Source organism: Cupressus sempervirens, chromosome 3, assembly GCF_028749045.1.
Source record: "Cupressus sempervirens isolate cs-2001-9-10 chromosome 3, ASM2874904v1, whole genome shotgun sequence".
In the NCBI taxonomy this organism is placed as follows: Eukaryota; Viridiplantae; Streptophyta; class Pinopsida; order Cupressales; family Cupressaceae; genus Cupressus; species Cupressus sempervirens.
Window position 1 is genome coordinate 488,937,491 of NC_143120.1, and position 27,801 is coordinate 488,965,291.

At 35.9% G+C, this 27,801-nt stretch overlaps 1 protein-coding gene across 4 annotated transcripts in view; it reads left to right on the forward strand.

Annotated features, from left to right (window-relative positions):
- Positions 1-27,801, forward strand: part of LOC149567301 (Galactose oxidase/kelch repeat superfamily protein) — a 228,799-nt gene that overhangs the window by 149,139 nt on the left and 51,859 nt on the right. For all 4 annotated transcript variants that reach the window (XM_089820483.1, XM_089820480.1, XM_089820481.1 and 1 more), the window contains 2 exons: positions 6,814-6,877; positions 23,374-23,416. In XM_089820483.1, coding sequence (XP_089676609.1) covers positions 6,814-6,877; positions 23,374-23,416 — 107 coding nt within the window. The remainder of the gene's footprint in view (positions 1-6,813; positions 6,878-23,373; positions 23,417-27,801) is intronic.

Here is a 27,801-nt window from a genome sequence, read left to right on the forward strand (position 1 = left end):
TCATATACTGAAGATGTACGTGGATAAAACAGAGGTTGGTTGGTTGAAGCCAATACCCAATCTAGGATATGAAAACCTATATCTCATTCCTGGTCTTGAGATAAATGGTGGGCCAAACTGAATTCTGAATTCTATAGGGGGTAGGAATATAAAACACTGAATGCTTGTTGTTGGCAATTTTTTCTGCAAATACTGATGAACTGGGAAAAATAAACTTGAGAGAGTATGATCCAAAACAGTCAACAGTATTTGCAAAATCTATTGAACAAAATTCATAGATGCAAATGGAAGAATATTACACACAATTTCCATTAAAACATGTAGACTAATATGTATATTGTGCTATAATATTTTAAATTAATCATATCTTACTCAAATGCAGTAGACAAACTCTTACTTTAGGAAATCTGAGAAGGTGAATATTACCCAAGTCCTAACATTTCTTCCTCCATTGTTAGCCTCTGCATATAGGGAAAAATGCCATCTAACACAAAGTTTTAATCTTCTGTTTCTTGACCTTGCTTGCATGTGTCCTAGCCTTACCTTTTCCTTTTGACACCATGCTCTCTTGCTCATTATTTGACTACTTTTTAGGAGACTCATTCATAGCTAACAGAAGGAAGCTATCAATTTGGAACCATCCCACTCATTAGAAACTGGTGGAGGTTCATTGGGCCTAGTTTCGAGCCAAGATATTTGGTCTATCCTTGTTGTTAGTGTATTGTAGCTGTGTGAGAAATAGTTCTCACCTGTATGATACAACCTGAGGACGACGGCCCTGTAACTTGGCTTGACACTTAAGAGTTTTGGATCCTTATTCAGAGACAGGATAACGGTACACAAGTTCCTCATGGCAGGTGTTGGAGTCTGGAAATAGAGCTGGGTGTTGTGAGCAAAGGTTTTCAATGTCATGCTTCTTCAGATGATAGTGATAATGGAGAACAACATGGTACTGGAAGCTGCTTTCATACTTCCAGATTGTCCGTCTTGTGCTCTAGCTTTGTCTACTCTTTGTGCTCTAAATGTTTTGAGGTGGATTGAATTACATGTTCTGACATCGTGCGTTATTATGATGAACTAGCAGCATGAAGGTGTTGTCCGTCCTTGTGAAGTAACCATCAGTATTATGTGTCAACATTGGTGGTCTTGTAACACTGAACTCTTGGCCTTCCATGACTAACTATTAAGTCATATGATGGAGTCTATTGACATGCACGCCATCTAATCTTGAAGATCGAAGGTTTATGAGTGTATAGTGGATAGATTATCAAGTTCGCGGTGGTTTTTGGAGAGCTGACTGTGTGTATGTATGTTGGGAGCTGCCTGTCTATATGTGTGCCAAGTTTTTATTTCAACACACACACACACACACAGACAGACACACACACACACACACCTGCACACACACACACACACCCACCCGAACACACACGAACGAGTAAGGCACTGGTTCAAGAACAGTCAATGGCTAGTTAATATAATTGAGCCATTATTTTTTCTTGAAGGATATTGTAAGAGAGCTGTGCACAAATATTCTGTGTATTTTAAGAGAGTAATCTGAGTATTTGATCAGTGTATGATCAAGTTTATTTTGTTAGAGAAACTCATTGTGAGAAGTATCTATGAGATACTTATACTCTTGTATTTTCAGCTTACTGTGAAGAAGGCTTATTATCCATCATAAGCATAAAGATCAGTGCATTTGGTTTGAGCATACAATAAAGAATCTATATTTTGTGGGCTTCGTTTTTCATCCTCAAGTGGAGGGTTCACCCGCGATAAGTTTTGTGCCCTCTGTTTTTGTGTTTTGCATTTCAGTTTAAATCAAGTTGTATGCTTTTTTGGGTTCTCAAAAGCTTAGCATGGTATCAGAGCTGGTTTAAAGAAACAATCCGAACAAGAATAAAAAAATTGGATTCTAGAAGAATCGTGATGTCTAATGGGAGTCGAATATGCTGTTCAAAATAAGGGATACATGAGAACGTGTAGCTGAAAGCCTTGGAGGGTAGAATCTCAGATGAAGCTTCTTACTTGGGCAGGAAGGATGCTGTCATGTTCATCTATTGTTACATGTTCAGCACTCATGTCTATGAGGATAGCAGATGTCCTGGTGCTCAAATTTTTCATTCTCTACCTGCACTATAACTGTGTGATGACGAAAGATCTATTGGTGGATTATGAGGAAATTTAGGTAATAAACCTAGAAGTATTTGAATATTGATCATGAATTTCATATAGTTGATTCATGCTATAATATTGAGAATAGTGAATTGTGTATTCTTTTAGCATTGATCTCTACATTTTCTCTTCATGAATAGTTTGATTCCATAAACTATTGTTAATTTCTCTAAAAATGCTCCTAGGACAGATCGAGAACCAATGAGACAATGAGAGATTACATACAAAATCATACAGGCAATAGAAATGAACATGAGAATGCTGCTTGGAGCCATGAGACTATCTTTGTGGCACATAACTTCATTAAAGAAGAAACTATTCAGATTGTCATTGCAATTAGTTTCTTCAAAGAGGAAGAAATGGCATTTAGGGGAAGACTAATCAGCTGCAGAAATCAGATTTTGAGGGAGCTTGAGTAGCAGATGTAGAATGCCAAGTCCTTTGTAGAGGATCAATAAGCTTGTGTAGCAGTGCTACTGCAAAAGCTCATTGGTGGACAAATATTGGAGCCAATTTCCTGTTATTGTAAGAATCAAAGCTATGAGAATGTTGCCCCTATTGAGAGGGAGTCTCAGCGTTCAGATGGTATTTTGTCTGTGCTTTAATGAGTTCTTCTTTGAGAGGGAGAAGTTCGAGTTGTAATCTCTTGTAAATGAGTTTTTCTCTTAGAGGAAGAAGTTTGAGGTGCAATGCCTTGTTATTGAGTTATTATCATAGTAACACGGGGACGCGTCCCCCCCCTTTTTGCCCGACGTCTCGGAGACTTCAACGCACCGGAGACTTGGGGACTCCGTCTCCCCGTCCCCAGCGGTGCCACTAGATTCCACCACCTCCACCGAGGATGGGGGACATCCTGCTATTCACTATTTGCAAATTCGACTATTTATGTTTAATGTTCGATGTTCCAATTCAATGCAATGTTTCAAGTATTCACTCTTTTACATCTTTACATCCTATATTGCAATACATATTTTCATAACTAACATTTTTAAATACCATATGCATAGATATATACACCGCTCTTGTCCCCTGTCGCCGTCCCCCCACCGTCCCCCCGCCGTCCCCAAATTAAGGCCCCTCTGTCCCCCCGTCTCGGAAACTTGTCCCCTCGTTTCGCCGTCCCCCCGTCCCCCAGGGTGGTGTAACTATGGTTATTATTTGAGAGGGAGAAGTCTAAGGTGCTATCCCTTGTTAATTAGTTCTCCACGAGGGAGAAGTTCATGGTGCAATCCCTTGTTGATGAGTTCTTCTTCACGAGGAAGAAGTTTGTAATATCCCAAATAAAGATTTAACTGCATTTTTCTTAGAAAATTCAACTGAACTGTGAAGGAGTGTGATCTGAGAGTTCTGTATTTAAATTTGTTTTCAATATTTTCCCGCAACTTCTTAATGTATGATGAACAATTTCTAGTTTGCAGTCTCAGTTACTAAGAATCAAACATTTAATAGCACAGCAAGAGATGATATTGATTAAAACAACCCGACATTGCTGCATAACATATGATTACTAAGAAATCATTATGCTCCAAATACACTTGTTACAATGTTCATAACACCTCATAATTTCGTAACCCAAATGAAGTCTTCGCAGTCTCAAATTGTTCAAGAAACAATAAAATAGAAAAACAAATGGTGTTAGAACCTAGATTGAGCTAGCACTATCAAAGTACTTATTAGAGTCGGTTTATGGAGATTGATAGCTTGACGCAATAACAACTACATATGTCCAATGGCCTATTTGTTGCGGCTGAATATGAAAGACAATCCTGAGATACGCTTTTCAAATTCAACAACCAGTCCCTCCACTATACCAACACTCGACCTAACTGAACCTTTCCTTCTTGAAGATTTGATGACTACGCCGCTAAGAAGTTACTCATGATACTACAGACCCAACAACGCCTAAGATAATAGACGATGTCAACCATTGTTTGTGCCACAAATGCCCTGCTTATGCCCTCCGTTTCCAACTATAACGTGTTTTTGGCAGGTACTAAGCCTTATGAACATTCAATGGCAACAATAGAAACTTGTCACACAAGGGGCAATACCTACAAATCACCAAATGTATCACCAGTGATATACGATCCTCTGAGAATGATTTTTTTTGAATTAAAACTCTAGTCTTTTATTTCTTATTAAATCTAGAAGTCCTTGTATCTTTCCAATTCTGCAACCAATTGAGTCAAGCCCACCATCAAGCCCAGACTCAGACTTTCTGTACCAATATGACTGGGTCCGAGTCCGAATTGCAAAGACTTAAGGGGCTTCAAATTTCAGTCATAAGTGACCAGTATAGCTTCTTTAGCAAAATTGTTTTTCCATGTCTTCCTCTTGCATCCATTTTCATCTCATATTCTGCCACCAGCCTTTGGAAGAAGCTTTAGAAAATGCTGAACATACATAGTGTTCATTAGCAAGGCGTTACACTAAACAACTATGACTCATAATATGGGATAATTATTGCCACATTATGCCAGGTAGATCGATTAGCTAGCCCACACCCATAACACATCATGATCAGTGAATCATATACTAGGTGCACCATGTGTAATTTTAAATGTTTGATTTAGAAGTACTTCATTGAACTTAGCCAAATAAAGCATTCATAGTGTGCCCCCTACAAACCTTGCTTACACCATTAGTCTATCAGGATGTAAACATAGGCTAAGTAAGTGCTTTGAAGATCATTCTGTGAGAGGGGACATGGCAAAGTTTGATCTGCAATTCTTTGAAGATCATTCTATGAGAGGGGACATGGCAAAGTTCGATGTGCAATTCTTTGTTGATGAATCCTTCTGCCTGATGGAGAAGTTCAAGGTGCAATCCCTTGTTAATGCATTCTTCTCAGAGAGAAATTTGATGTGAAATCCGGTGAACCACCCTCTTGGAGTAGTTATGGTGGATCCACCTTCTGGGAGTAGTTATGGTGGAAGTCATGTGTGAGATTCCATGACTTAGTTTTTTGTTATTTCACCCTCTAGGAGTAGTCATGGTGAATGTCATGTTGAGATAATATCATATTGATAAAGTCTATGATGAGATTTTTTTATTGACATTGTTTTTTTAGTTGCAACTTCTTATACTTGCCATGTCAAGAGATGACAAAATATTTGAACGATCACTTACTTGTTAAAAGGGAATGTTAGTGTTTTATAGTTGCGTGAGAAATCATTCTCACCTATATGATACAACCTAAGGACAAGGGCTCTGCAACTTGGCTTGACACAGAGTTTCAGATTCTTATATAGAGACAAGATAAGGGCACAATGGTTCCTTTTGGCAGACATAGCAGCATGGAAATGGAATGGATGTTGTGAATGGTGACTTTCAATGGCATTCAAAGAGTCTTTTGACAACAGTGATAATGGAGATCAATATGCTAGCGGGAGTTGCTTTCATACTTCTAGATTGTCTGCCTCATACTTGAGCTTTGTCTACTCTCTGTGCTCTAAATGCTTTGAGGTGGACTATAAATTACATGTTTTGACATCGTACATTGTTGTCTTAGTATTATTCTTATGATGACCTAGCAGCATGAAGGTGTTTTCGGTCCTTATGTTGTAACTGTGAGTATTATGTGTCACTGTTGGTGGTCTTGCAACACTAAATTCTTGGACGTAATTCTTGAGTTATTTGGTGGAGTCTATTCACACACACATCATATAGTCTTGAAGATCAGAGGTTTATGAGTCTAGAGTAGTGAATATTGGATTGATTATCAAGTTTGTGGTGGTTTTTGGAGAGCTGACTATGTATATGTATGTCCGGAGTTCTCTGTCTATAGAAAAAAACACGCCAATGCCATTCCATTATGTGTTATTCTCCCTTGAGAATAATAAAATTATAATAAACTAAATTTTATTGATAATCATCTATTTCATTTTTTTTTGTTTATTATTTGTTTCTTACACTATAGGGCGTCCCAAAGAAGCGTGGCTAAATAGAATAGTTATGTTTTTTTTCATGTGTCAAATAATTCTACATTGGAAGTAATCCATCTCTAGAGAGGTAAGTTTTGTAATATTAGTTGTTTTGGTATGTTCAATTGAATGTCTTCTTTAAGAGTTATTATGATGGTTCTTTGTCTCAATTATTTTCATTTGTTCAAGTGATGGAGGCAATTTACATTTTAGCTGACCTTTTATAGTGTTTTTTATATATTGAAATAATGGGCTTTGTCATTGATGGGGTTGAGCTCAAGTGGTAAAGTCATTGGATTCTCATTGTGGATATTTGTAGTCCTTCCATAGTGACATCTAAGTTAAAAATAAACATGATTGTGTTGCTTTGGTTGAGATGGTCCTAATTGGATGAAGTGTTGTGAAGAATGTGGATGAAGCCTATGTTCTGTTACCAATCAAAAAGAGGAAAAAAAAGAATATTTTTCATTGCAAACATGTCTCATTTTTCTTATGCTTTTTTTTTTCTTTGTATTGTGTTTGTGTGCATCATGTCCAAATCCACTGACTTTTTGTCATTTACATAAAGAAATTACAACACACATGATGTATTTCACATATACACAAAAATATTGGGGAAAGTTATTATATTTCTTGACTACACCAGATATGTAATCTCCAATTACAATTTCTATTCATGTTGTTAAAATAGATTTTCTTGGTTTTTGTGCAGGTGATGTTTTACGCAGTTTATTCTTGAATGAGCTGTATGGATTCCAATTGGACAATCATCGTTGGTTTGTTCAGTCCTCCTTATTGTTTGTTTTTGTACCATTCTAATTAAAGATAAAATATTATTGGATGGAAAGATGCCTTTATTTATATATGTAGTTTAATGTAGCTATAGGCTTCAAAATTCCAAGAAACTATGGGTTGGTAAGTCACTTTACATAAATTAATATAGACAACTTGCACTGTACCTTGTTGAAATTGTGATTCCCGTCAGGTCTTCTATGTTTGATGATGATGATGATTAAATATATCTGATGAAATTAACCTTACTTGCTCGTTTGAGTACAAAAAGTGTTTGGTATGCTGCTACAACATTTCATTTTCTTGGGTATAGTACATAAGGGTATGATTGATTGATACTTCATCATTGACTGATATTGACTCTAGTAAGCTCTACAATAAATGCATCCAAGTTACTTATGGGCTGCATCTCAATTCGTTGTTACTCCTTACTTGCGATCCATCTTATGTATATGTCAAGAGAGAGTTAGAATGGATATAAACCAAGTTTTCTAATTTTCTTCTTCCAACCATTTACATCTTACCTAGTGAATAAAGGAGTATGTGCTCCATTTCTTTTCTATTGAATAAGAAATCACAACATTTTGAAATTGGATGGGAAACTAGCACAACTCAAAATACAAAATGCCAAAGAAATTACAGAATGTACATACGTGTACTAATATCTACAAATAGAATATAAAATACAAAAAATGTTTTAGATAGAATTATGATTGCAACTGTGTGATGTCCCCAATTTTTAAATGTAATAATCTAATTTAATTAATTGATTAATTGGTCCTTGAATTTAAACTATATAATAAACAGGCCTTTAATTAATTATTTTAATTAATAAATATGGGGCCAAATTAATATAATAATAAAATGATAAATATGGGAAGGGACCTATTGTAATCCCCTAGACTTTTGGTGGCCCATTTATTAAGGGGATTGGTATTCTAGTTGATCATGGATTGACTTTGATTTGTCTTTTATTTTCGGGAGCTGGAGGTTGAGGAAGTTGTGTACAGTTTTGGAGGTGCAAGACCCTCCCTATTCTACCTGTTGTTGTTTCGGTGGTTCAATGCCACCCTATTCTGCCATTGGAGGTATCGTTTGGATATCTCACTATATGCACCAAACTGTTAATATTCGTCATTTGACAACTACTTGTATATGCTTGGATCTTGTCCGATACTAATATAACATTGAAGTATTTGGATCATAATTAATTATTTCTTTGTCGCTTGCATTTTGAACTCTAGAATTCTAATGTGTGTGTGAATCCACTAAATTGTGTTGGCAAACATTACATGCTTATTCGCAGTTGTACAATCCGAATTATTTTCTTACTTGGTTACTAGCATTGATCAAGACTATAGTTTAACATAGATCAATCTTGTGGCTGATCTGCGATTATCATTTGTGCAAACTGATAACATGTTATTTGTTATTGCCAAAACTGAGGGCCAAGTTTGGAACACATGACAATGACTTGCATATTCCCTGCCCTACATTGTGCGTTGTTCATTCCAACAATATGACATAGCTGGTATATATTCCCCTCTATGGTAGGATGTCGATTGGTTAGTAATGTATTCAAGCATTGTAAAGAAAAACTAATATCTCTTTTTCACAAGTTAACGGAAGTAGACGGCGATGATAAGGGTGATGCATTATGTAAGTAGGGTGAAGGCATTATTACTGGGCTGCTTGTGTCACATGAGGATTTACTATATCTTGCTACTGCACCTACATGTAGAGAACACCTATAAAATGAAGAGGTTGCTTGCATGGATCTTGGCAAAACATTATGGACAAATTAAGGTGACATAAGCTCTGCCAATACTCTATTTCATGAGCTAGGCCTACAATTGATTGACTATGAAGCCCTTCCTTATGTGCAACAAGTTATGTCTGTTGGCAGGGTTGTGTGTATTGCCAATGCTGCATCCATTGCTGAGGCTGAGGTCATCATGAAGTTTGTGTCCATCATTGAGGTTGTATCTATTGCCAAGGCTTTGTTTGTGACCATCGTTGTGTCTGTGGTTGTGATCATGTTTGTGGCTAAGTTCGTATCAGTGTCCGCATTCATGTTTGTAGCCGTACTAGATTAGATTGTTGACCATGATGGCGTAAAGGATTTCATTGATTGACATCATTGGGATTTTAGTGAAGGGCCATGACAATGTTTATATTAGAGTGGCTGTAATAATCCTCGCAATTTAGGATAGAACAATTATTTCAACAAATTTTAAAATATATTAAAAATAAAATAACAATAAAAAAAAATTATGATTGTAAAATTTAAAATATAATAACTTCATTGTTAATAATTATTATTTGAACACCTATTCAATAGTCAAATATTATTGATCTAAATGATAGTGGTCAAATTTCCTTTTATCAATGTAATCATATAGTAATTGTTATTTTCCTAAAAATACATATTATTATATGATAATAACTATTATTAAAAATAAATGTTAAAATGGATATCATTCTATCAAATTATTAAAATATAATAATAAATACAATCACATATATGAAATCAAATAAAATGAAATAAGATAAGTCACGACCAATGCATTTGGTCATGACTCTTGAAAGCTCACGATATTTATACAAAGAAAAAGGTGTGACATAAAAAAAAAGGGGAACCATGACAGGATAAGGTGAGTCTTATAGCATTCGGGCATTAGAGGAAATGATATGATATGATATGATAGATTTTAATGACGTCCACGAGACTAAAGTAGTCTATGGGACCCATGCAATCGCCCTCCCGAGTCAGGAGCCAAACTAGTCAGTTGCAAAGTTTTGGTTAACTTGTCTCTTCTTCTCTGAATTTTGATAATCAACTCCACTGTTCTCTTCACTTGATCTTCCTCAAATAAATAGTTGAAGTCCTTGTTCTGCAGAATTTTTGTATAATCAGATCTGATGTCGTTGTAAGCCAAGCATTCCATGACAAAGTGTTGCTCTGTCTCCACTGTTCCCATATTGCAAAATAAACATGTTCTGTCTGCCCACTCTTCCTTTGGAACTTGCCATCTACCAGTTTCACATCGCAGCTGATGTGAACTAGTTCTAATTTGTGCCATCAACATTTTTGCTTTCCAGTTAATAGGTGCCCTTATATAGGCCTTTTCATCATGACTAGAAGTGGGATTAAATTCTTTAATGTAATAAGATTTTTTCCTCCCTATGTGTCTTGTCCACAGAATATTGCGAAATTTTTCATTGACAAACTTTTTTATTTCTTTAATGTTATCCGGGCAAGCTTGGATGTTGATATCCCATTTTTGCATCCATTTGTCATTTTGTTTCATCCATGTGCTTTTCCGCCTCACAAGTTTTTCCTCTATTACCAACTTGGGCCAACGATGTGTTTCTAGACTTTGGGTTTTCTTTAAATAGCTTAGCATTCGGATCAATGCGACGGCTTCTAATGGAAAGGAACCCACCTCCGCCAAAAAGATTTCGTACGGAACTGTGGTCTTGACTTTAAGATTGCATGTGATAAAGTGTTTTTGAATTCTTTCTACTTGCCGCCATTTCTGTTTGGACATACTATTGCCCCACACTTCACATCCGTATAGAATAACCGGAGTGACCAGCAAACCAAACAGAGTTTTCATGGTCGTCCAATCCCATAATTCTGCGTTCCTGCACTTGTTTTGTAAAGAGTATAACGCCTTCCAGCCCCCTTGGATTCTTTTCGATCTACAAGTATCCCAGTTGAGTTTGTTATGAAAATCGATGCCCAAGTATTTGTACTCTTCCACAATCTCAAGGGGGCTGTTTTCAAACAGAAACTTGTCTTGTATGCCCCTATTCTTCTTTACTGAGAAGATCATAATTTTGGTTTTGCTAGTGTTAACTTGCATTCCTACATCATGGTAAAAAAATTCTAGTGCTTTCAAGTGCTCTTTCAAACCTTTAGCTGTTCTAGCAAGAATTATGAGATCATCTGCATATAAGAGCAATCTTATCACGAAGTGGGCCAGCTGCACCCCCTCACCATTGGTCTTGTTTATCCACTCTTCTAATTTGTCAATATAAAGCCCAAATAGTGTGGGAGAAAGCGGACACCCTTGCTTATCCCCGATGTTGCTATCAAAATCTTCTGATATCCCTTCTGTCGTTCTGATTTTAGCTTTGACCTGCTCATATAATCTGTAAACCGCTGACCTAAGTTCTTTAGGGACATCCAGCTCTACCATTCTATCCCATAGTTTATTACGTGGCACTGTGTCGAAAGCTTTTTTAAAGTCCACGAAACAACAAAAAGCCTCGTTCCCCGGAGTGTCCCAAACTTTCTCTATCAAATGCCTGAGAGTGATGCCGTGATCTATAGTAGAGTGTTTTGGTCTAAAGCCTGCTTGCCCTTTTGCACGTTTGCCTTCTGTTTCAGCCCAGTTGCTGATTTTTTGTTCTACCAAACTACCAAATAACTTGCCAAATAGTGGATTGATCATGATGGTTCGGTAATTAGAAGGATTGTTTATATCTCCACTTTTGTGGAGTGGGATCACCACACTTGTAGTCCATTTTACAGGGAAACCCTCTCTATTGACACTGTCGAAATAGCAAACTACGTAGGAGAGGAAACGAGACAAAGCATCTAGAAAGTGACAAAAAGAAGATTTTCGGCTCAATCAATTTCATCCGCTCTAGTATATTTCCGGCCGTTGAAGTAACTCAAGTCACGGAGGGATGAATGCACTTAAACATGAATGATCAAATGAAGAATAATTATCAATAAAATGACTAACATATTTATTTAACTATTTCTGCACCAGTGGAAAGGAAGTAAGGCAGTTGAAGATCAAATTCAGTAAGACAAAACAAAGAGGACATCAATCAGGAATCATAGAAGTGAGGAAAGTATATAGGATGCCAATCTAAGAGGTGCAATAAGCAGCGAACAGGGATAAGACAAAGTAGATTGCCAAAGAGGAGTTAAAGAAATCATATCCTAGTCAGACAGCGATCTATATAAAATATATCTAGTAATACTCTCTATTGGTGGCACCAACAATTCTTACAAGTAGAAATATATTCTATTCGGAATCTGATGTCAAGGGTATGATCAGTTTGAAAGGAAACTAGACATCTGTCAGATAAATATACAGAGAATAATCCACCATAACCAATCAGTTCAAACAAATGAATCTGCCAAACAATATTCTCATAATGGAATACTCAGACAGGGACAACAGATGTTTACAGAGATAATTTACCAACATACAAAGACAACTACAGTAGGATATTGTAAAGAATATTAAATTAAAGAACCTGTTCATCACAAGCTGTGACTACTCGTTTTTGAGCAGGTATGATTGAGTGGATATATGGACAATAATAAGAAAGCCTATATAAGGGAACTAAGGTCGGAGCTATACTGACAATTGTATCATTACTTTTACATACATGCGTGAAAGAAGAATTTTTGGAGAGATGAAATATTTCTTATATCTATCACATCCAGATCAGTATTGAACATCAAATCTAGGTTGATATAATCAATCTTTAAATAGTATATTATTATTCACATCCAATATAGAAATATAATTGTAGGGAGCAATCATAAGAGGTCACCCTGTATTATATATTAGGAATCATAAGGGTTGTTAAGTATAAAACTATTTTACAAGAACTAATCATCTAAGTTATATTCAGTCATCTACATCAGACACCCGGTGGCATTGATATATCATTGACCTTGAAGTAGTAGTACACAAGACTATAATGGAATCAAGAATGAAAATCATAAAAAGAATAAAGAATTCAAGCTAGTGTCCTTGAATGTGAAGACATCCGAAGAGGGGACATTACAGTGGCGCAACATAAGCTTGACTACAATATGGTGTAGGGGAGGTTTGAGGCTAATTCACTCATTTCCCCTGCGTGCTTGGTTTGTGATCCTGGAGTTGCTGTTGTTATTATTACGATAATAGATAACATCTATTATTAGTTAATGGTTATCTATTTGTAATCTATTGTAAATATTAGAATGTTTCTAATATTTAGTTAGGTTATAGATAACTGTTAGTTTTCTATTAGCTAGAATAGAAAGTTTTTATTCTTTACGATTGTTTCCTAAGGAAACATCATCTCATTCTTTTGTATATATTGACCTCTCGGTCTCTATTAATATTAAGAAAATATTTACCAATCACTTCATAATATGGAATCAGAGCATGGTTGAATTTTTTTCAAAAATCATAATTTCTTGTTGAAATTATTCTGCGCTTATTTTTGAAATTATATTTTTGATATTTTATCTGCTTCATGATACCTAGTTTTGTCTAGGGTTTTGATACAAAGTCTGCATATCACAAATTGGTGAATCGCAATTTCTTGCATGCATTTTCTAGAAATTTATTTGCAAATCACAACTGGAAAAATTGCAATTTCTTGTGTTTTCTCGTGTGGTTTTTTCTAGACATGTCTTCAACCCTCTTTTTGTGATTTTCGGATGCGATTCAAAACTTCAAGTTGTGGCAACTATTTGCAAATCATGGCTGGGAGGGCTCAGTTTGATTGAAAATCACATCTGATATGAGCTTTTTTCCTGATTCCGTCCGATATCTTTCTATTTCCATTTGTTCACGTCTGCAATCTGCGCACCATTTTTTTCTATGCTTGAGGTTTTCTGTAGCCTCGAAACACTATTGTTGGAGGCATCTAGGGTTTTCCAACCTTCTGTTGTTCACTCATGCCTCAAATCCAGCCCAAAAAACACGTTTTTGCGTCACTTCTGCCATTGATTTCAAGCTTTTTTCAGCCTAGGTCGTTTCTGTTTGAAACACTAATTTTTGTGCTCGATTTTTTTCTGATTACGTATTGGTGGGTTTATCAAGAGCTCAATTGGGTTGTCATCCAATTTTTCTGGGTGCCTCGATTTTTGAGCCAACGAATCCAAAAATTGTAACATATTCTTTATGGGTTTTTTGAGCTCTATTTTAGGTACCCCTTCAATTTTTCTAGATCTTCCATTTTTTGCTTCAAAGTATGTGCCTTCATAGATTTTCACATTTTTTCTTTGAAAAACCAGCTATGCCATCTTTGACTAATATTCTGCTCAAGGGCAATTTAAAATTCAATGGTTGGAATTATAGCACATGTAAGTAGCGGATACTAGCAATCTTTGAATGTTAGAATACCATTAGATTGTTCTGGGTGTTACAAAGCGTTCGATTGCAACTGGTATTGATGAGGATACATGGGATCTCAATAATCGGGAGGCAGTGATGCTTCCCAAATTATTCCTCTTTGATGATCAGCTCCCTTAGATTCTATCTTGCAAAACAACTGTCGAGATATGGGAGTATCTCAAGAAACTTCATGAGACTTCAGACGAGAGCAGAGCCTTCTTTCTCAAGAACTCTCTATTTTCTATTGTCATGGATGAGCAAAATTAGCTCTAGGAACACCTGAATAGGATTCAGGAAATTCATGATCAATTGCTTGCCATTAGATGCAAGATGGAGGAAGAGGACCTTGTGGTCATAACCCTCAAAAGTTAGCCTAAGTCCTACAAGCATTTTATCGAAACTCTCAACATTACTTCTACTGGTGTTGATTAGAAGTTCACAGATCTCTGCACACTTCTGGTTCAACAAGATTAGTGGAAACAATAGTTTGGTATCTGTTCCAACTCCACTTCCACAGAACAAGCCTTTGGTGCTAAATCCTTTCAGAAGGATAAAGGCAAGTATCAACAGTCTTCTCAGCAGAAGTCCTATGCTCCAACTTCGGAAGGCTCTCGGAAGAACATTTAATGCAACTATTGCTACAAGTTTTGTCACATGAAGGTTGAATGTCAAAAACACTTGGCTGCCCAATCTAAGCAATATGTCTCACAACACAAAGTGAACATTTGAGAGTACACTGAACAGACAAAACCTGCCTTTTGCACCTTCATGGCTAAAAGACTTGCAAATCATGTGAAGTTGTTTTCTTGGTATATTGATTCAGGGTCCTCTTCTCATTTCACCCACTGTAGAGACTGGTTCACTAACTACCAACCTTATTTTGATTTTGTTATTTTTAGTGGTGGAGAAGAGTACACAGTTGTCGGCAAAGGCAACATTCAAATTCAGTTTGCTGGGGGGAATCTCATTTTTCTTGATGCGTATTACATTCAAGGGATGAAACTTAATCTACTCTCAGTCAGTCAGTTGTTGCGACATTCGCCATAGTTGATATCACCTTCACTTCACAATAGCGTACCATCACTGATAGAGCATCTCACTCTATTGTTGTAGTGGGTCTTGAGGATCATGGTCTTTTTTGACTTACTAATTGTGGTGATTCCTGAGACTTAGCTATGGCTACTCAGCTGTCTTTTGTTAGCACACTTTGGTACCAAAGATATGGGCACTTAAATGTGCATTATCTCTCTTAGCTTGCTCAGGACGAGCTTGTCCTCGGATTGCCAGAGATTTAGACTCAACAGCTTGGTGTTTGTGATGCATACTAGGCTGGGAAGCAACATCGCACACCTTTCACTAGTGGTGATTCATGATGAGTTTTTCAAGTACTTCAGCTTGTTCATGCCGATATCTGCAGCCCTATGACCACTCCTGTTATTGGGTCCAGGTATTTTTTGTTGTTTGTTGATAGTTTCAGTTGAAAGATGTGGGTATATTTTCTTAAAAAGAAATGAGATGCATTTCTTGTATTTCAGAAGTTTAAACCTTTAGTTGAAGAAGAGTCTGGGAAATCTATTATTACTCTTAGGTCAAACAATGGGGGGAATTTTGTTCTAATGAACTCTCTAGCTTCTTGGATACCACACCCCACACACCACAACAGAAATGTAGTTAAACGTCGAAACAGAACAATCATTGAGATGGCTTGCTCCATGCTCAAACACAAACATGTTTTGAAGAAGTTTTGGGCAGAAGCAATTAACACTGCAATTTTATCTTTTGAATTGGTTGCCCACAATGGTAGTCAAAGGTAAGACTCCAGAAGAGGCTTGGTTAGGTCGCAAGCCCAAAATTAGTCACCTAAAGGTTTTTGGCTCTCTTACTTTTGATTGGATCTTTTGATGCGTCACGCACCAAGTTGGATGCCAAGAGTCAAAAACTCATGCATGTTAGATACAGTAGGCTTTTCTTGATGCGTCATGCACCACGTTGGATGCCAATAGTCAAAAACTCATGCATGCTGGATATAGTAGTCTTTGCAAAGCCTACTGCTTGATCGACACTGAGACACCTCGTCTCCTGTATAGTCGTGATGTAATCTTTGATGAGCAATGAGGGCCATTCATGCCTCTTTCTCTTGTTCCTTATCCAACTGATCAACTTATGAAGGCTAACGATTTGGGAGTTAGATTTCCATCAGGTCCACCTATTGGGAGAGCTCTAGTAACTCTTGTAGCTCCAGTTATACAAGTGATCCGTGTACAAACACTTCCAACTTCTCCTGCAGGATCACCCAGATTTGTAGATGCTTTACTGAGTTTGATCCAGATTCTTCTAATGAAAAATTTGATCATAAAGAATCTCTTGATACTAATGTTGGTCATTCTCCTTTCTGGCCTAAGTGGTGGTTTAAGACACTTGCCAATCTTGGTGATGATGAGCTCACTGATGGGAGAATTGCTCAGACAAAGAACAAATTGAGAGATTCTGTTAAATTTTCTCTCATGGCCAACATTCATAGTGTGTTTGAACCTCAAACATACTTCGAAGCTAAATGAATTCCAAAGTGGGAACAAGCAATGACATTTGAACACCAGAGCTTGTTGAAGTATAACACGCGGTTCCTTTCTGATCTTCCACCAGGGAAGAAACTCATTGGCTACAAATGGGTTTACAAAATCAAATACAAGTGTGATGGTACTTTGGATAAGTACTAAGCTCGTTTAGTTGCAAACGACTTTTCTCAGCATCAGGGCATTGATTATGAGGAGACCTTTGCTCCTATTGCAAAGATGAGCATAATTAGAGTAGTCTTAGCCATGGCAACACAATTTGGTTGGAAGGTCCGTCAGATGAATATCAAGAGTGCTTTCTTGAATGGTGATCTCTATGAAGAGGTCTACATGACGCAACCTACTAGTTTTAAGATCGTTGGGAGAGAACATTAGGTTCTCAGATTAGTGAAAGTTCTCTATGGCTTGAAGCAGGCCCCTTAGGCATGGTACGTGAAAATTGATAAGTACCTTAGTGATCAAGACTTCCAGAGGAGTTCTTCAGACTTAAATTTTTACATCAAGACTACTGACAGTGATATCATCCTTCTAGTTCTTTATGTGGATGATTTGATTATCAGTGATAGTTCAACATCGTTGATTTAGGGAATCAAACAAAATTTATGCCAGTCTTTTAATATGACTGACCTTGGGCTCATGCATTATTGCCTAGGTGTTGAGGTTTAGCAACATTCTTTTGGTATATTCATCTCTTAGTCCAAATAGCCAGTATTACAAATTGTTCTCTATTAAACATGCCTAATTGGCTATGGTTGGATACTCATTCAGAGAGAAAAGGATTGAAAAACATATATAATTTATTCTCAGCTCTGTTAATATGTAGCTGACAACAAATAAGAAAGAAGAAATTGTAAAACTCAACCGCAAATATTGTATTTAGATAGGTTCATTAATTCATGGTTTTCATTATAATTTTCTTTCTTTCATATCCATGGTTGATACAATCTCATGGCTAGAGAACATCAGTGACATGAAAACAAACTCTTTGAACTAGAAATCTATATAAATACCTACTCCGATTCAATCTATAATAAGTTTGCATCAGTATTTGGTTTTCATGAATAAAACATGACACATGACTGGCATAGCAATACAAAACCACAACATGGTTCAGTAGTATTAGTCTTTGGGTTTTATGATAAACATAACTTCCGACTGACATAGCAAGATGAAAAGAAATCATAATAAATCCAAAACATGGTTTGGCAGTGTCAGTATTTCTTACGTGACACCTCAGTCTACTTCTAATACTCCGCGGCTGGAAGATTGGAATCAGCTCCTCCTTGCTTAGAATCCCTAGATAAGAAATCGTGAAGGTGATAAGGTAAAACGGAAGACCAGTGAATGAAGTTGGAAAATATTACTCAGTTTCTCCTTCTTATTTGTAAACGCAGAGAACAGAGAGCCACGATAGCAATGAAAGAAAATAGACTGTCTCTCCCCCAAAATACAATCAAAGAGATTCTATATTAAAAAGAAAGAGCTTGGCTCTTTGGCTACCATCAGTTACAAAGAAGACTATTCGAATACTACTGAAATCGAATTTTTAAAAGAAGGAAAATAAGAGGGAAAGAATAAGAAGAAAAGATAAATAAAAGGTTGAAAAATTATAGTTCGAATATTATAATTCAAACGATATTATATTTTGAACATTATTATAATCTTATATGTATATGTAAACATCACTTTATTAAATCATTAAAATATAATGATGCCAAATCATTTTTATATTTAAATGCACGTTTATAAATATTTATTAATATAATATGATGAAAGATAAATTAAAATCCTTTGAGATACATTTTATATTTTAACCCAATTATTTTAGTTAAATTATTTATTTAAATAACTCATGAGGGTCCCATAGGTGTATCCTATTTCAAGTCGCTAGGTCCTCAACCCATTTGCTCAGTGATAGTGATGCTCCTGCCTAATTCTTTTCTGACAATGCTTCCACCCTTTCGACATGCTTCCTGCAAGGAATTTCTCCGTAATTACATTATAAATTATTTAATCATAAATAATCATAACGATTAACCTTCATCTCAATTCCATGAATTTGTGATTAACGATCAACTAGCATGTTATCTTCACTTGAAATCATAATGACTGACTATCTTACCATTATAACAAATTTAAATTGCCAACTGACTTCATGTGAACCTTAATGGCTATATTTCAAATTAGGTCAAAAATTGGGATGTAACAGGTAGTTTTTCTATCCTTTATAGAGGCTGAATACAGAGGGATTGTTAAGGCAAGATGTGAAGTTGTTTGGCTTTGTCGAATGCTTGGGGATATGCAAATATCACCACCAGGACCGACCACTTTGTTTGTTGATAACAAAGGTGTTATCAAATTAGCCTGGAATCTAGTCTTCCATGAACAAACCAAGCATGTGGATATTCATTGTCACTACATACGACAGCTGGTTGAAGATGAGAAAATAGACTTGCAATATGTTCCTACAACGGATCAGATTGCAAACATTTTCACCAAGCCTCTTGATCTTGATAAATTTGTCAAATTTAGAGGACAGCTTGGTGTTGTGGATAGATTAACCATTAAGGGAGGGTATTAAGATAATAGATAGTGTCTATTATTAGTTAATAATTATCTACTTGTAATCTATTGTAAATATTAGAATGTTTCTAATATTTAGTTAGGTTGGAGATAATTGTAAGTTTTCTATTAGCTAGAATAGAAAGTTTCTATTCTTTACGATCTTTTCCTAAGGAAAGATCATCTCATCCTTTTTTATATATTGACCTCTCGGTCAATGTTAATGTCAAGCAAATATTTACTGATTACTTCGTAATAGTTATTAGGATGACTATCTGCTTGAGGACAAGCAATCTTTGGGCGGCGAGGGTTTGTGATGTCCTTAATTTTTAAATGTAATAATCAAATTAAATAAATAAATAAATTGGTCCCATTATTTCAATCATATAATAAAAAGGGCCTTTAATTAATTATCTTAATTAATAAATATGCAGCCAAATTAGTAAAATGATAAATATGGGCCCCAACCTATTGTAACACCTAGACTTTTGGTTGCCTATATATGAAGGGGCTTGGTATTTCTGGAGGCTAAAGACTGAAAAAGTTGTGCGTAGTTTCAAAGTGGAAGACCCTCTTGATTCTACTTGTTGCAATTTCAATGGTTCAATGCCACCTTATTCTAATGTTGGAGGTATTGCTTGGATATCTCATTGTATGTGCCAAACTGTTAATCATTGTCATTTGGCGACTACTTGTGTCTGCTCAGATCTTGTCCGGTGCTAATGTCAGATTGAAGTATTTGAATCATAAATAATAATTTTTGTGTCGTTGGCATTTTGATCTTTGAAGTTCTAATGTGCGCGCGAATCCACTAAATCATTTTCGTGAACATACACGCTTATTTACAATTGTATGATCCTAGTTATTTTCTTACTTGGCTGTTGGCATTGATCAACACTATAGTCAGGCACATCGATCTTGTGGCCGATCTTCTATTGGAACTTCTGTCATTCATGCAAATTAATAACATGTTATTTATTATTGCCAAAACCGAGGGCTAAGTTTGGGATGCACAACAATGATTCACATATCCCCTCCCCACATTGTGCATTGTTCATTCCAATCATATGGCATAGCTACTCCATTCCACCGCACACATTAAGACATCATCACCACCATCCTTCTCAAATCACTATACGACAACCTTGATTGCCCCTCGCCAACACTGTAGGTCCTACCTCTTCATCACCATACAAATTTTGTCATCCTCCCATATGTTATCATCAATGACATCACCGTATGACACCCATACTTTTGTATCGGATATCTCTTAACCCTTCAATGCATTTGACAACCATATGGACACCCCTATTGTCTGTAACATGTTTGTTTCATCTGTCTTCTAAGTTTGGGATAAATTGACATCGCCATTTTGTGTGGTCTTCTTTCTTGGTAAGCCTTGTGCATATTACAGCTAGGAGCAATTTGGAACATTACAAAGATGTTGGAGGAACAAATAATCTTCTTTGTGGAGGTACCTATCGTGAGGTTTTCACACCATCGCCCCATTGTAAATGTGAACCCTCTCTTTTTGCTTTGGTAGATAGTGGTTTGTTGGCTTTAGTGGTAGTATGGAAGCATCTTGATGGCGTAGAAGGATGTCAAGGTCTCAAAATAGTCTTAGGAAAGGATGTAAGGATTTCAATTGCAATTCGAGTTACCGACACTTATTCAATTTCTCATCAGGTTCAGATTCCTACAATTCAGGACAAAGTGTAAAATGGTATCCAAGGCAAGAGGAAATGCTTAAGAGTTATGAGAAGTTGAAGGTTGCCTTTTGATCTCAATCCAACTGCCATGAAGTTGCAACTTTCAGGCAACCCACAAGAAGATCGACAGAATAATGATGCCAATTGGATGAAGAAGTAAAATGTTTGAAATTGATGAAACTTTGAGTGAAAGGAAATGAAAGGTTTAAATTACAAGATCAAATAACTGTATTGTAATGATCAATACCATTTAGGGCAACAAAACCACTGTTTAGATTATATCTTTTTCCAATTAGGGCATATTTACAAAACTATTATTGAAATACCGAAATTCATCTAGGGCAACAAAAAGTAAAGATATGGGCATAAAAGTATCAAATAAAAGGGGTGTGACATAATCACTCAAATAAAAATAACAGGGCCGAAATAATATTTTTTTTCCTACCCCACAGGATGGCAAGAAACCGCTCTGATACCACTATTCAAAGCCCGGTTGGCTTGCTGTGTAGCTATGCTGGTGGAATTTGTAATGGAATTGGATTTGCAGCAGATGTAATATGAAATGCCAATATCCACAACTGAAAATTCCCACACCAAAACAGTGATGCAGGGTTTGCTGAAGACAATTCTGCCTCACAAAATGTAATCGCAGGCTCCCAACATATATATAGCTGCAGCTACAGAAAATCGCCAATGTTGGTGTCCAAATGTAGTATGCAAATCACCCCAAAATATGCAACAATTGTAGCAATATATAGACACCTAAATCAGAGGTAGTTGGCATCCCAATTCAGTGAGAATGGTGCCCAAGTGCAATGATGTCAAACACCAAACTTACAGCCCTTTAATCGCCCTCCAAGACATAGTAACATCAGTATAGAAGGCTGGGATAATTCATTACAAAACCCTCAATATGGACACCCAATATCAGATATGACAACTCTGGTACAACTCACTATACAACAGTAGTGAATTGGAATGCTCAATTCAGCTTCAGAACATATATTCAATTGCTTTACAACAGCAGCAATTGATGCAATCCAAGAGGAATCAGCCCTCAAGAAATTCTGAATATAACTCAAACCCTCCCCAATAAATAGATCAAAGCAAGAATGAATTCCTCTCTTACAAAACATTGCTTTTATAATAAATAAAGATGACCTCTTCAAGACACCTCTCACTTAAAGCCTCTTTACTTTATATTTAGGCACACAATATAATTTATTAATTTCCTTTGGCTACAAAAAAGACGTTTTCAACCATATTATGATATTTTGACACATAAGGTGATTATTTCTTGTGCCCGAGATTTGAAACTTTTCAACCCAGTTCTAATGAGCTATGCCACTAAGGTTGCCAATATACAATACCAGCAAAAATAGCAACCTCAACATATTTAGTTGAATAATAATTATAATTCATCCATCTTGTGAAAGTGATTGAAGAAGCATTAGAATCAAAATCTGACAATACAGAAGTGATCCTAGTGAAGAAAGATGATGAATGAACTAGATGGGGTGACTTACTAAAAATAAACATTCCCTCCAAGATTCTTGGAGCCCAAACTAAAAGCCAAAAATAAAAACTAAGAGCATCACTCAACTCCTTTATAACTCATTTGAGCTCATCGGAATTAACTTTCGACTTACTATAAATATTAAGTCCCTCAAAATGGAGCCAAAACTCACTACAGGCCATTGGAGAGCCTAGTAAGTCCTCAACAAGGTCCTCTAAAATGGAGCCAAAACTCACTACGGGCCATTGGAGAGCCTAATAAATCTGACAATATAGAAGTGATCCTAATGAAGAAAGATGATGAATGAACTAGATGGGGTGACTTACTAAAAATAGACATTCCCTCCAAGATTCTTGGAGCCTAAACTAAAAGCCAAAAATAAAAACTAAGAGCATCACTCAACTCCTTTATAACTCATTTGAGCTCATTGGAATTAACTTTCGACTTACTATAAATATTAAGTCCCTCAAAATGGAGCCAAAACTCACTACAGGCCATTGGAGAGCTTAATAAGTCCTCAACAAGGTCCTCTAAACACCAGTATCAGCTTACAAGGACCAATATAGACTGAATCCATAAAATCTGCCTCAACTCAAAACTGGGGACATTACATATGATTGGAGAACAAAGTGAAGAGTTCTCCCAATGTAAGGGTATCTAGGATGGGATTTCAAGGTGCCGAGATGCAATACAGCAGGGATTCAAATATGCGTATGCTAACAATAGTAATGTGGTGGGAATTTGAGATATTTTTACAACATCTCTGCAAAGGTAGGGTGATTATGTAGTTCATCAATGATGTGTTTATGTTTTTTGTGAAATAATAAAAGAGTAACATCTTTTTTTATATTAGTTTTAAATATTTTTATGGAACTTGTAGAAATATGTTCAATTTTTGGTATATGAAGTTGTTTTGTATGTTTTTGGTAAAATAATGTTCTGTTTTACATTGTGAAGTTCATCTTTGACATGTTGCAGGTATCCTTTGGAGTTACGAAAGGGTAAACTTACTAAGGATAAGGTTAGTTAAGTAAAAGTTGAGCAATATAGCTTATATCTTTGCACTTAGATAATCTATTCCGTATGATTTGAAGCTTGTATGTATTGCAAATTGTCTACATTTATACTATCTCTTTAGGAGGGTGAAATGTGAATACTATTAAAATGTGCGCTCATTTATTATGTTTGTTTGTAATATATAGTTATACTGGTCATGCTAGTCTTAGTGATACGCTAAATAAGTCACTTGATGACCTTATTTTAGATTTTCAAATAATGTATACATGAGTTCATATTCAGTTATATTAGGTTTAGGCTGTGTGTCATCCCAATATTAGGGTTTTTGTTGTTGTGCTATAGAGTTACAATTGATCATTGATTAACATATACAAGAAGTACTTATATTTAAAGTTCTTACTTTAAATATCATCTGATTTCTTTGTATTCATTGGTTTATGCATTAGGGTATCTAAGGTAATGGTGAAATGAAGTTGAAGTGATTGAAGGCCTAGGGACTTCATAGAGCAATTACATACGGAGGAATTTCTTATGATTCACATCCCAGAGGACAATTGTACTCAACAACAAAGTAAAAGTGCATGAAATTGTATGCAATTTCAGTAGAAAGCACAATAATACAAAATGTACTGACTGCCTTTAATTTTTCCTCAAGTTTTAACCGATGAAGATTATAACACTAGTATATAAATAGTAATACTTCGCTGATCATAAGTTATTGACAGTATTATTCAAATGCATATAACTTGGCCAATATGAAACAATAACATAGACAAGCCAATAAATGAAGAATGCTGCCATAAAGTGCTGATATGATTATTCAACAGTACTGATTATAAACTTGGAGCACTACAATGGCACGAGCATCATTGAATTGACACATATTTAGGATTTATAGCTACCAAACTGAGTACAACAAAAATTATCTTGAAATATATGGAGAAGTTGCAGGTCTGTAAATGGAAAGTGGATACTCTGTATCAGCCAGGTCTGTAAGTATATGCTGAGATAGCTTCCAAACTCACAATCAACACGCCCGAGGAGCCCAAAATTGAATCAACATTAACAATAACACTTTCAAAATCCAAGGACAGCTGTCCTAGAGGATCAGACAGCCTGGACATAGCCCTGGGTCAACTTCTACAATCGCTCACAACCATTTTCTTGATGATTTGTGCACTACCAGATGGGGGTTTGAAGTTTTTTATTTGGAGAAGTTGTTTGCATGGTGTGGGACGAAATATCCAGACTTTGCAAGTCGTTTTTGGGTGCTGTTTTTTTTTTGTTGCTCATATGTGGAGTCCTCACAGACAAACTCCATTCAAATTCTCTGCTTATTTTAACAGCCATGGTTTGGACTCCTCCATCTATGCAGTACAGATGTCTATAGCATTCCTATGTGTGGGCTTATCAGCTACTGTGTGATACCAAAATTAATTTTTGTGCTTTTCATAATGGTTTTGATACAACTAGCTATAAAAGAGAGCTGGATTTACACACAGACATAGAACGGTGAAGTACAGCTTTGGACATAAGATTTACTAGGAAAATCTTCATCCTATCTGTATCAACTCATAGCTACAGAGATATCTGCAAATAAGTCAGGTGCTTCTTTCACAATGGCTTTGCTATTCCAATGCAATATGAACCACATTCAGTGTGTACGGATATGTCATTTTAAATACCTTAAGTGCAAACCTGGAGTTATATATTAATTATGTTAGGGATTTAATGTCAATGGTTGTGTGAATCAAAATTTACTCTAAGAAAATATTCTGATTTGTATTAGCAGGAAATATTCTATCTTTTATAAAAGAAATACCTTGTAAATCCCTGCCATGCTATGTTTTGAATAGAGTTCCATTTCCCACTTGTCATATATTTGCTTCTGAATATCAAATCTGCATGATATCTGTCAAAACAAAGAAATTCCTTGCATCGAATCTTAATACAAAACTCATAATTCAGATTTTAGGTGTCTAGCACAACAACTGTTTGTCAAAATGTCAAACAACCAAATCTGAAAACTTGACCAGAACTAGCAAGAATTCTTAAGAGTAGTCACATCAATTTAGGAGTATCCATTAAATATATCATTATATGTTAGTCTGTGATAGCTATGTTGACTTTCAGACTTCTGTAAATGACCCACTTTGTTGATATTTCCTTATCCTTTGAATAAGCAGATTTATTCTTTTCAGAATTATGTCTGAGCACTACTTAAATCAATTGATATTTGCTGACTTGGTGATAGTCTCTAGCCAAGGCCAAAAGAATCAAATGACATGCATAGATGTATCACTACCCACTCTGAGCGATGGTAGTCTTTTTTCGTACATGAGTCACAAAAGTAATTATCATCTTTGCCACTAGAATATTAATTATAAAGACGGTGCAACCAATATTGATTAGCCATGCTTTATTATTATTATTTATTTATTTAATTATTTAATTATTATACTATTAATCTATTGTTTATGGCAAGAAACACTCTAGCAGCACTTTATATTAATATATTATTTTTGGCACTTTGTTATATTGCCAAAAAACAAGATTATATTAATATGTTAATGACATTTTGGTCTAAAATTGGGCGTCCACTTTCAAGACATAATTATAGCCTCATGTCCATGAAATACATTGGCCCTTAAAACAATGTTCTCTAACTAGTACATGGGGTCCTTTTCCAAGAGGCTTGAAAAACAACATTTAAAAAAATTAATAAAGCCAATTAATCAAATATTTCTTCAACCATTTTTTTCACCAATGATATACTTGGAATTTTTGCACTACTGAAGAATTGGTGACCCGTTGACTTACTATAAATAGTAAGCACTTGAAATATCTCCCTGCTTAAAAATAGAAACCCTGCTGGAAAGCTCTGGAAACTCGTGCACAAAATCAACTAGGACACAGTCCCTTACCCTAGACCACTTAGACTGCCAGGATTTAGACCACTTGATCAAGTTCAAAGATGGAATATTACACTATTGCACTTAAATTCTTTCCCATGTATGTATTGTTTAATTTTTTTAATTTTTAATTTTTTTCATTCAAACTATCATGCTATAAATTACATTTTATTACAATATAATTTCATAACATTTTGTTTTAAGCTTTGATTCTTGAACTATAAATCTAAATCATAAAATTTATATGCAAATTTAATAGGTTGCAAGTTCTTTTTCAGCCTAGTGGAATCAAAGTACATATTTCTTGATCCACTTGGTCATGCACAACCATTTATATGCAAAGAAATTGAAGGACTTAGGTTATATACATTCAAAATTTCTCGTCATGAAAGAAATATGGGGGCAAATAATAGGGATCTAAGCCCTTAAAATTGCTGAATATAAACTTGGTTTTATTATATTTCAATTGAATGATCTTACATTACATTCATGTGGCTGAATGTTACTTCCGACACCTAATAGCTAACTTTTTATTTTATTTAATCTAAACCTAGAGATTTAATTAATGGAAAACCCTTACATTCCCGCCTCCCCCTCCCCCCCCCACACCCCCATTACATTAATCCAAACGAGTGGAAGTTGCAACGGTTTTAAGGCCAACTCTCTAGAGACTTTGATGAAGCACCTTCACCAATTCTTCTCACTCACTCAAGAAACATTGAACTGACCACAACAATCGATCTCCTGACTTCCTTGGTTATCCAAGAGACCCCGAACTTCTCACATTAATGGATCTCCTGACCACAAAACCTGCCATTTGTACAACATGAGTGTTCCCACCTCCAATGCACAATGAGATACATTTCCTCAAAAATTTCATGTCTCGTACGAGTGTGTCTAATTCCTCCTCCAGTGTTGCATATGAGTCATCTTTCCAGTAAAAGTCCACATTTCCTATGAGTGTGTCTAACACCTTCTTAATTGTTGTGGAAACAACATCTCCTCTAGTGCACAAATCACCACCAACATGCCCATATATGAGATGCCATTTCTCTGGAAGTCCACATCTCCTTCAAGTGTGTCTAATGCCTCGTCAAGTGCTTGAATATCACCAACCAAATCCTTCAACCCCCCCGCTCCTTGAAGGGACAATCATGATGTCAAGGGCCCTCAGGACACAAATATATCAAGTCCCCTGTTTTCTTCAGGGACAACTCTGCCAAACCCTGACTTCTTAGGGATACAAATAGGATACTTTTCATGCAATGAATCATCTTGGGGTGACAAACTAGCTCGAGATGACAGGTTCCCTCTTGTCTCCATTGCCTCAAGCTTCTTGTGCCACAAATTAGGATGAGATTGTCTTTAAGTTTGTTTGCATTGTATAAGCATCACCATCTTTATATATATCCTTTAGCCTTTTTGATAGGAATCCAACCTGTTCCTTTGTTGAAAGGAATGAGGATCAGATCCAAAA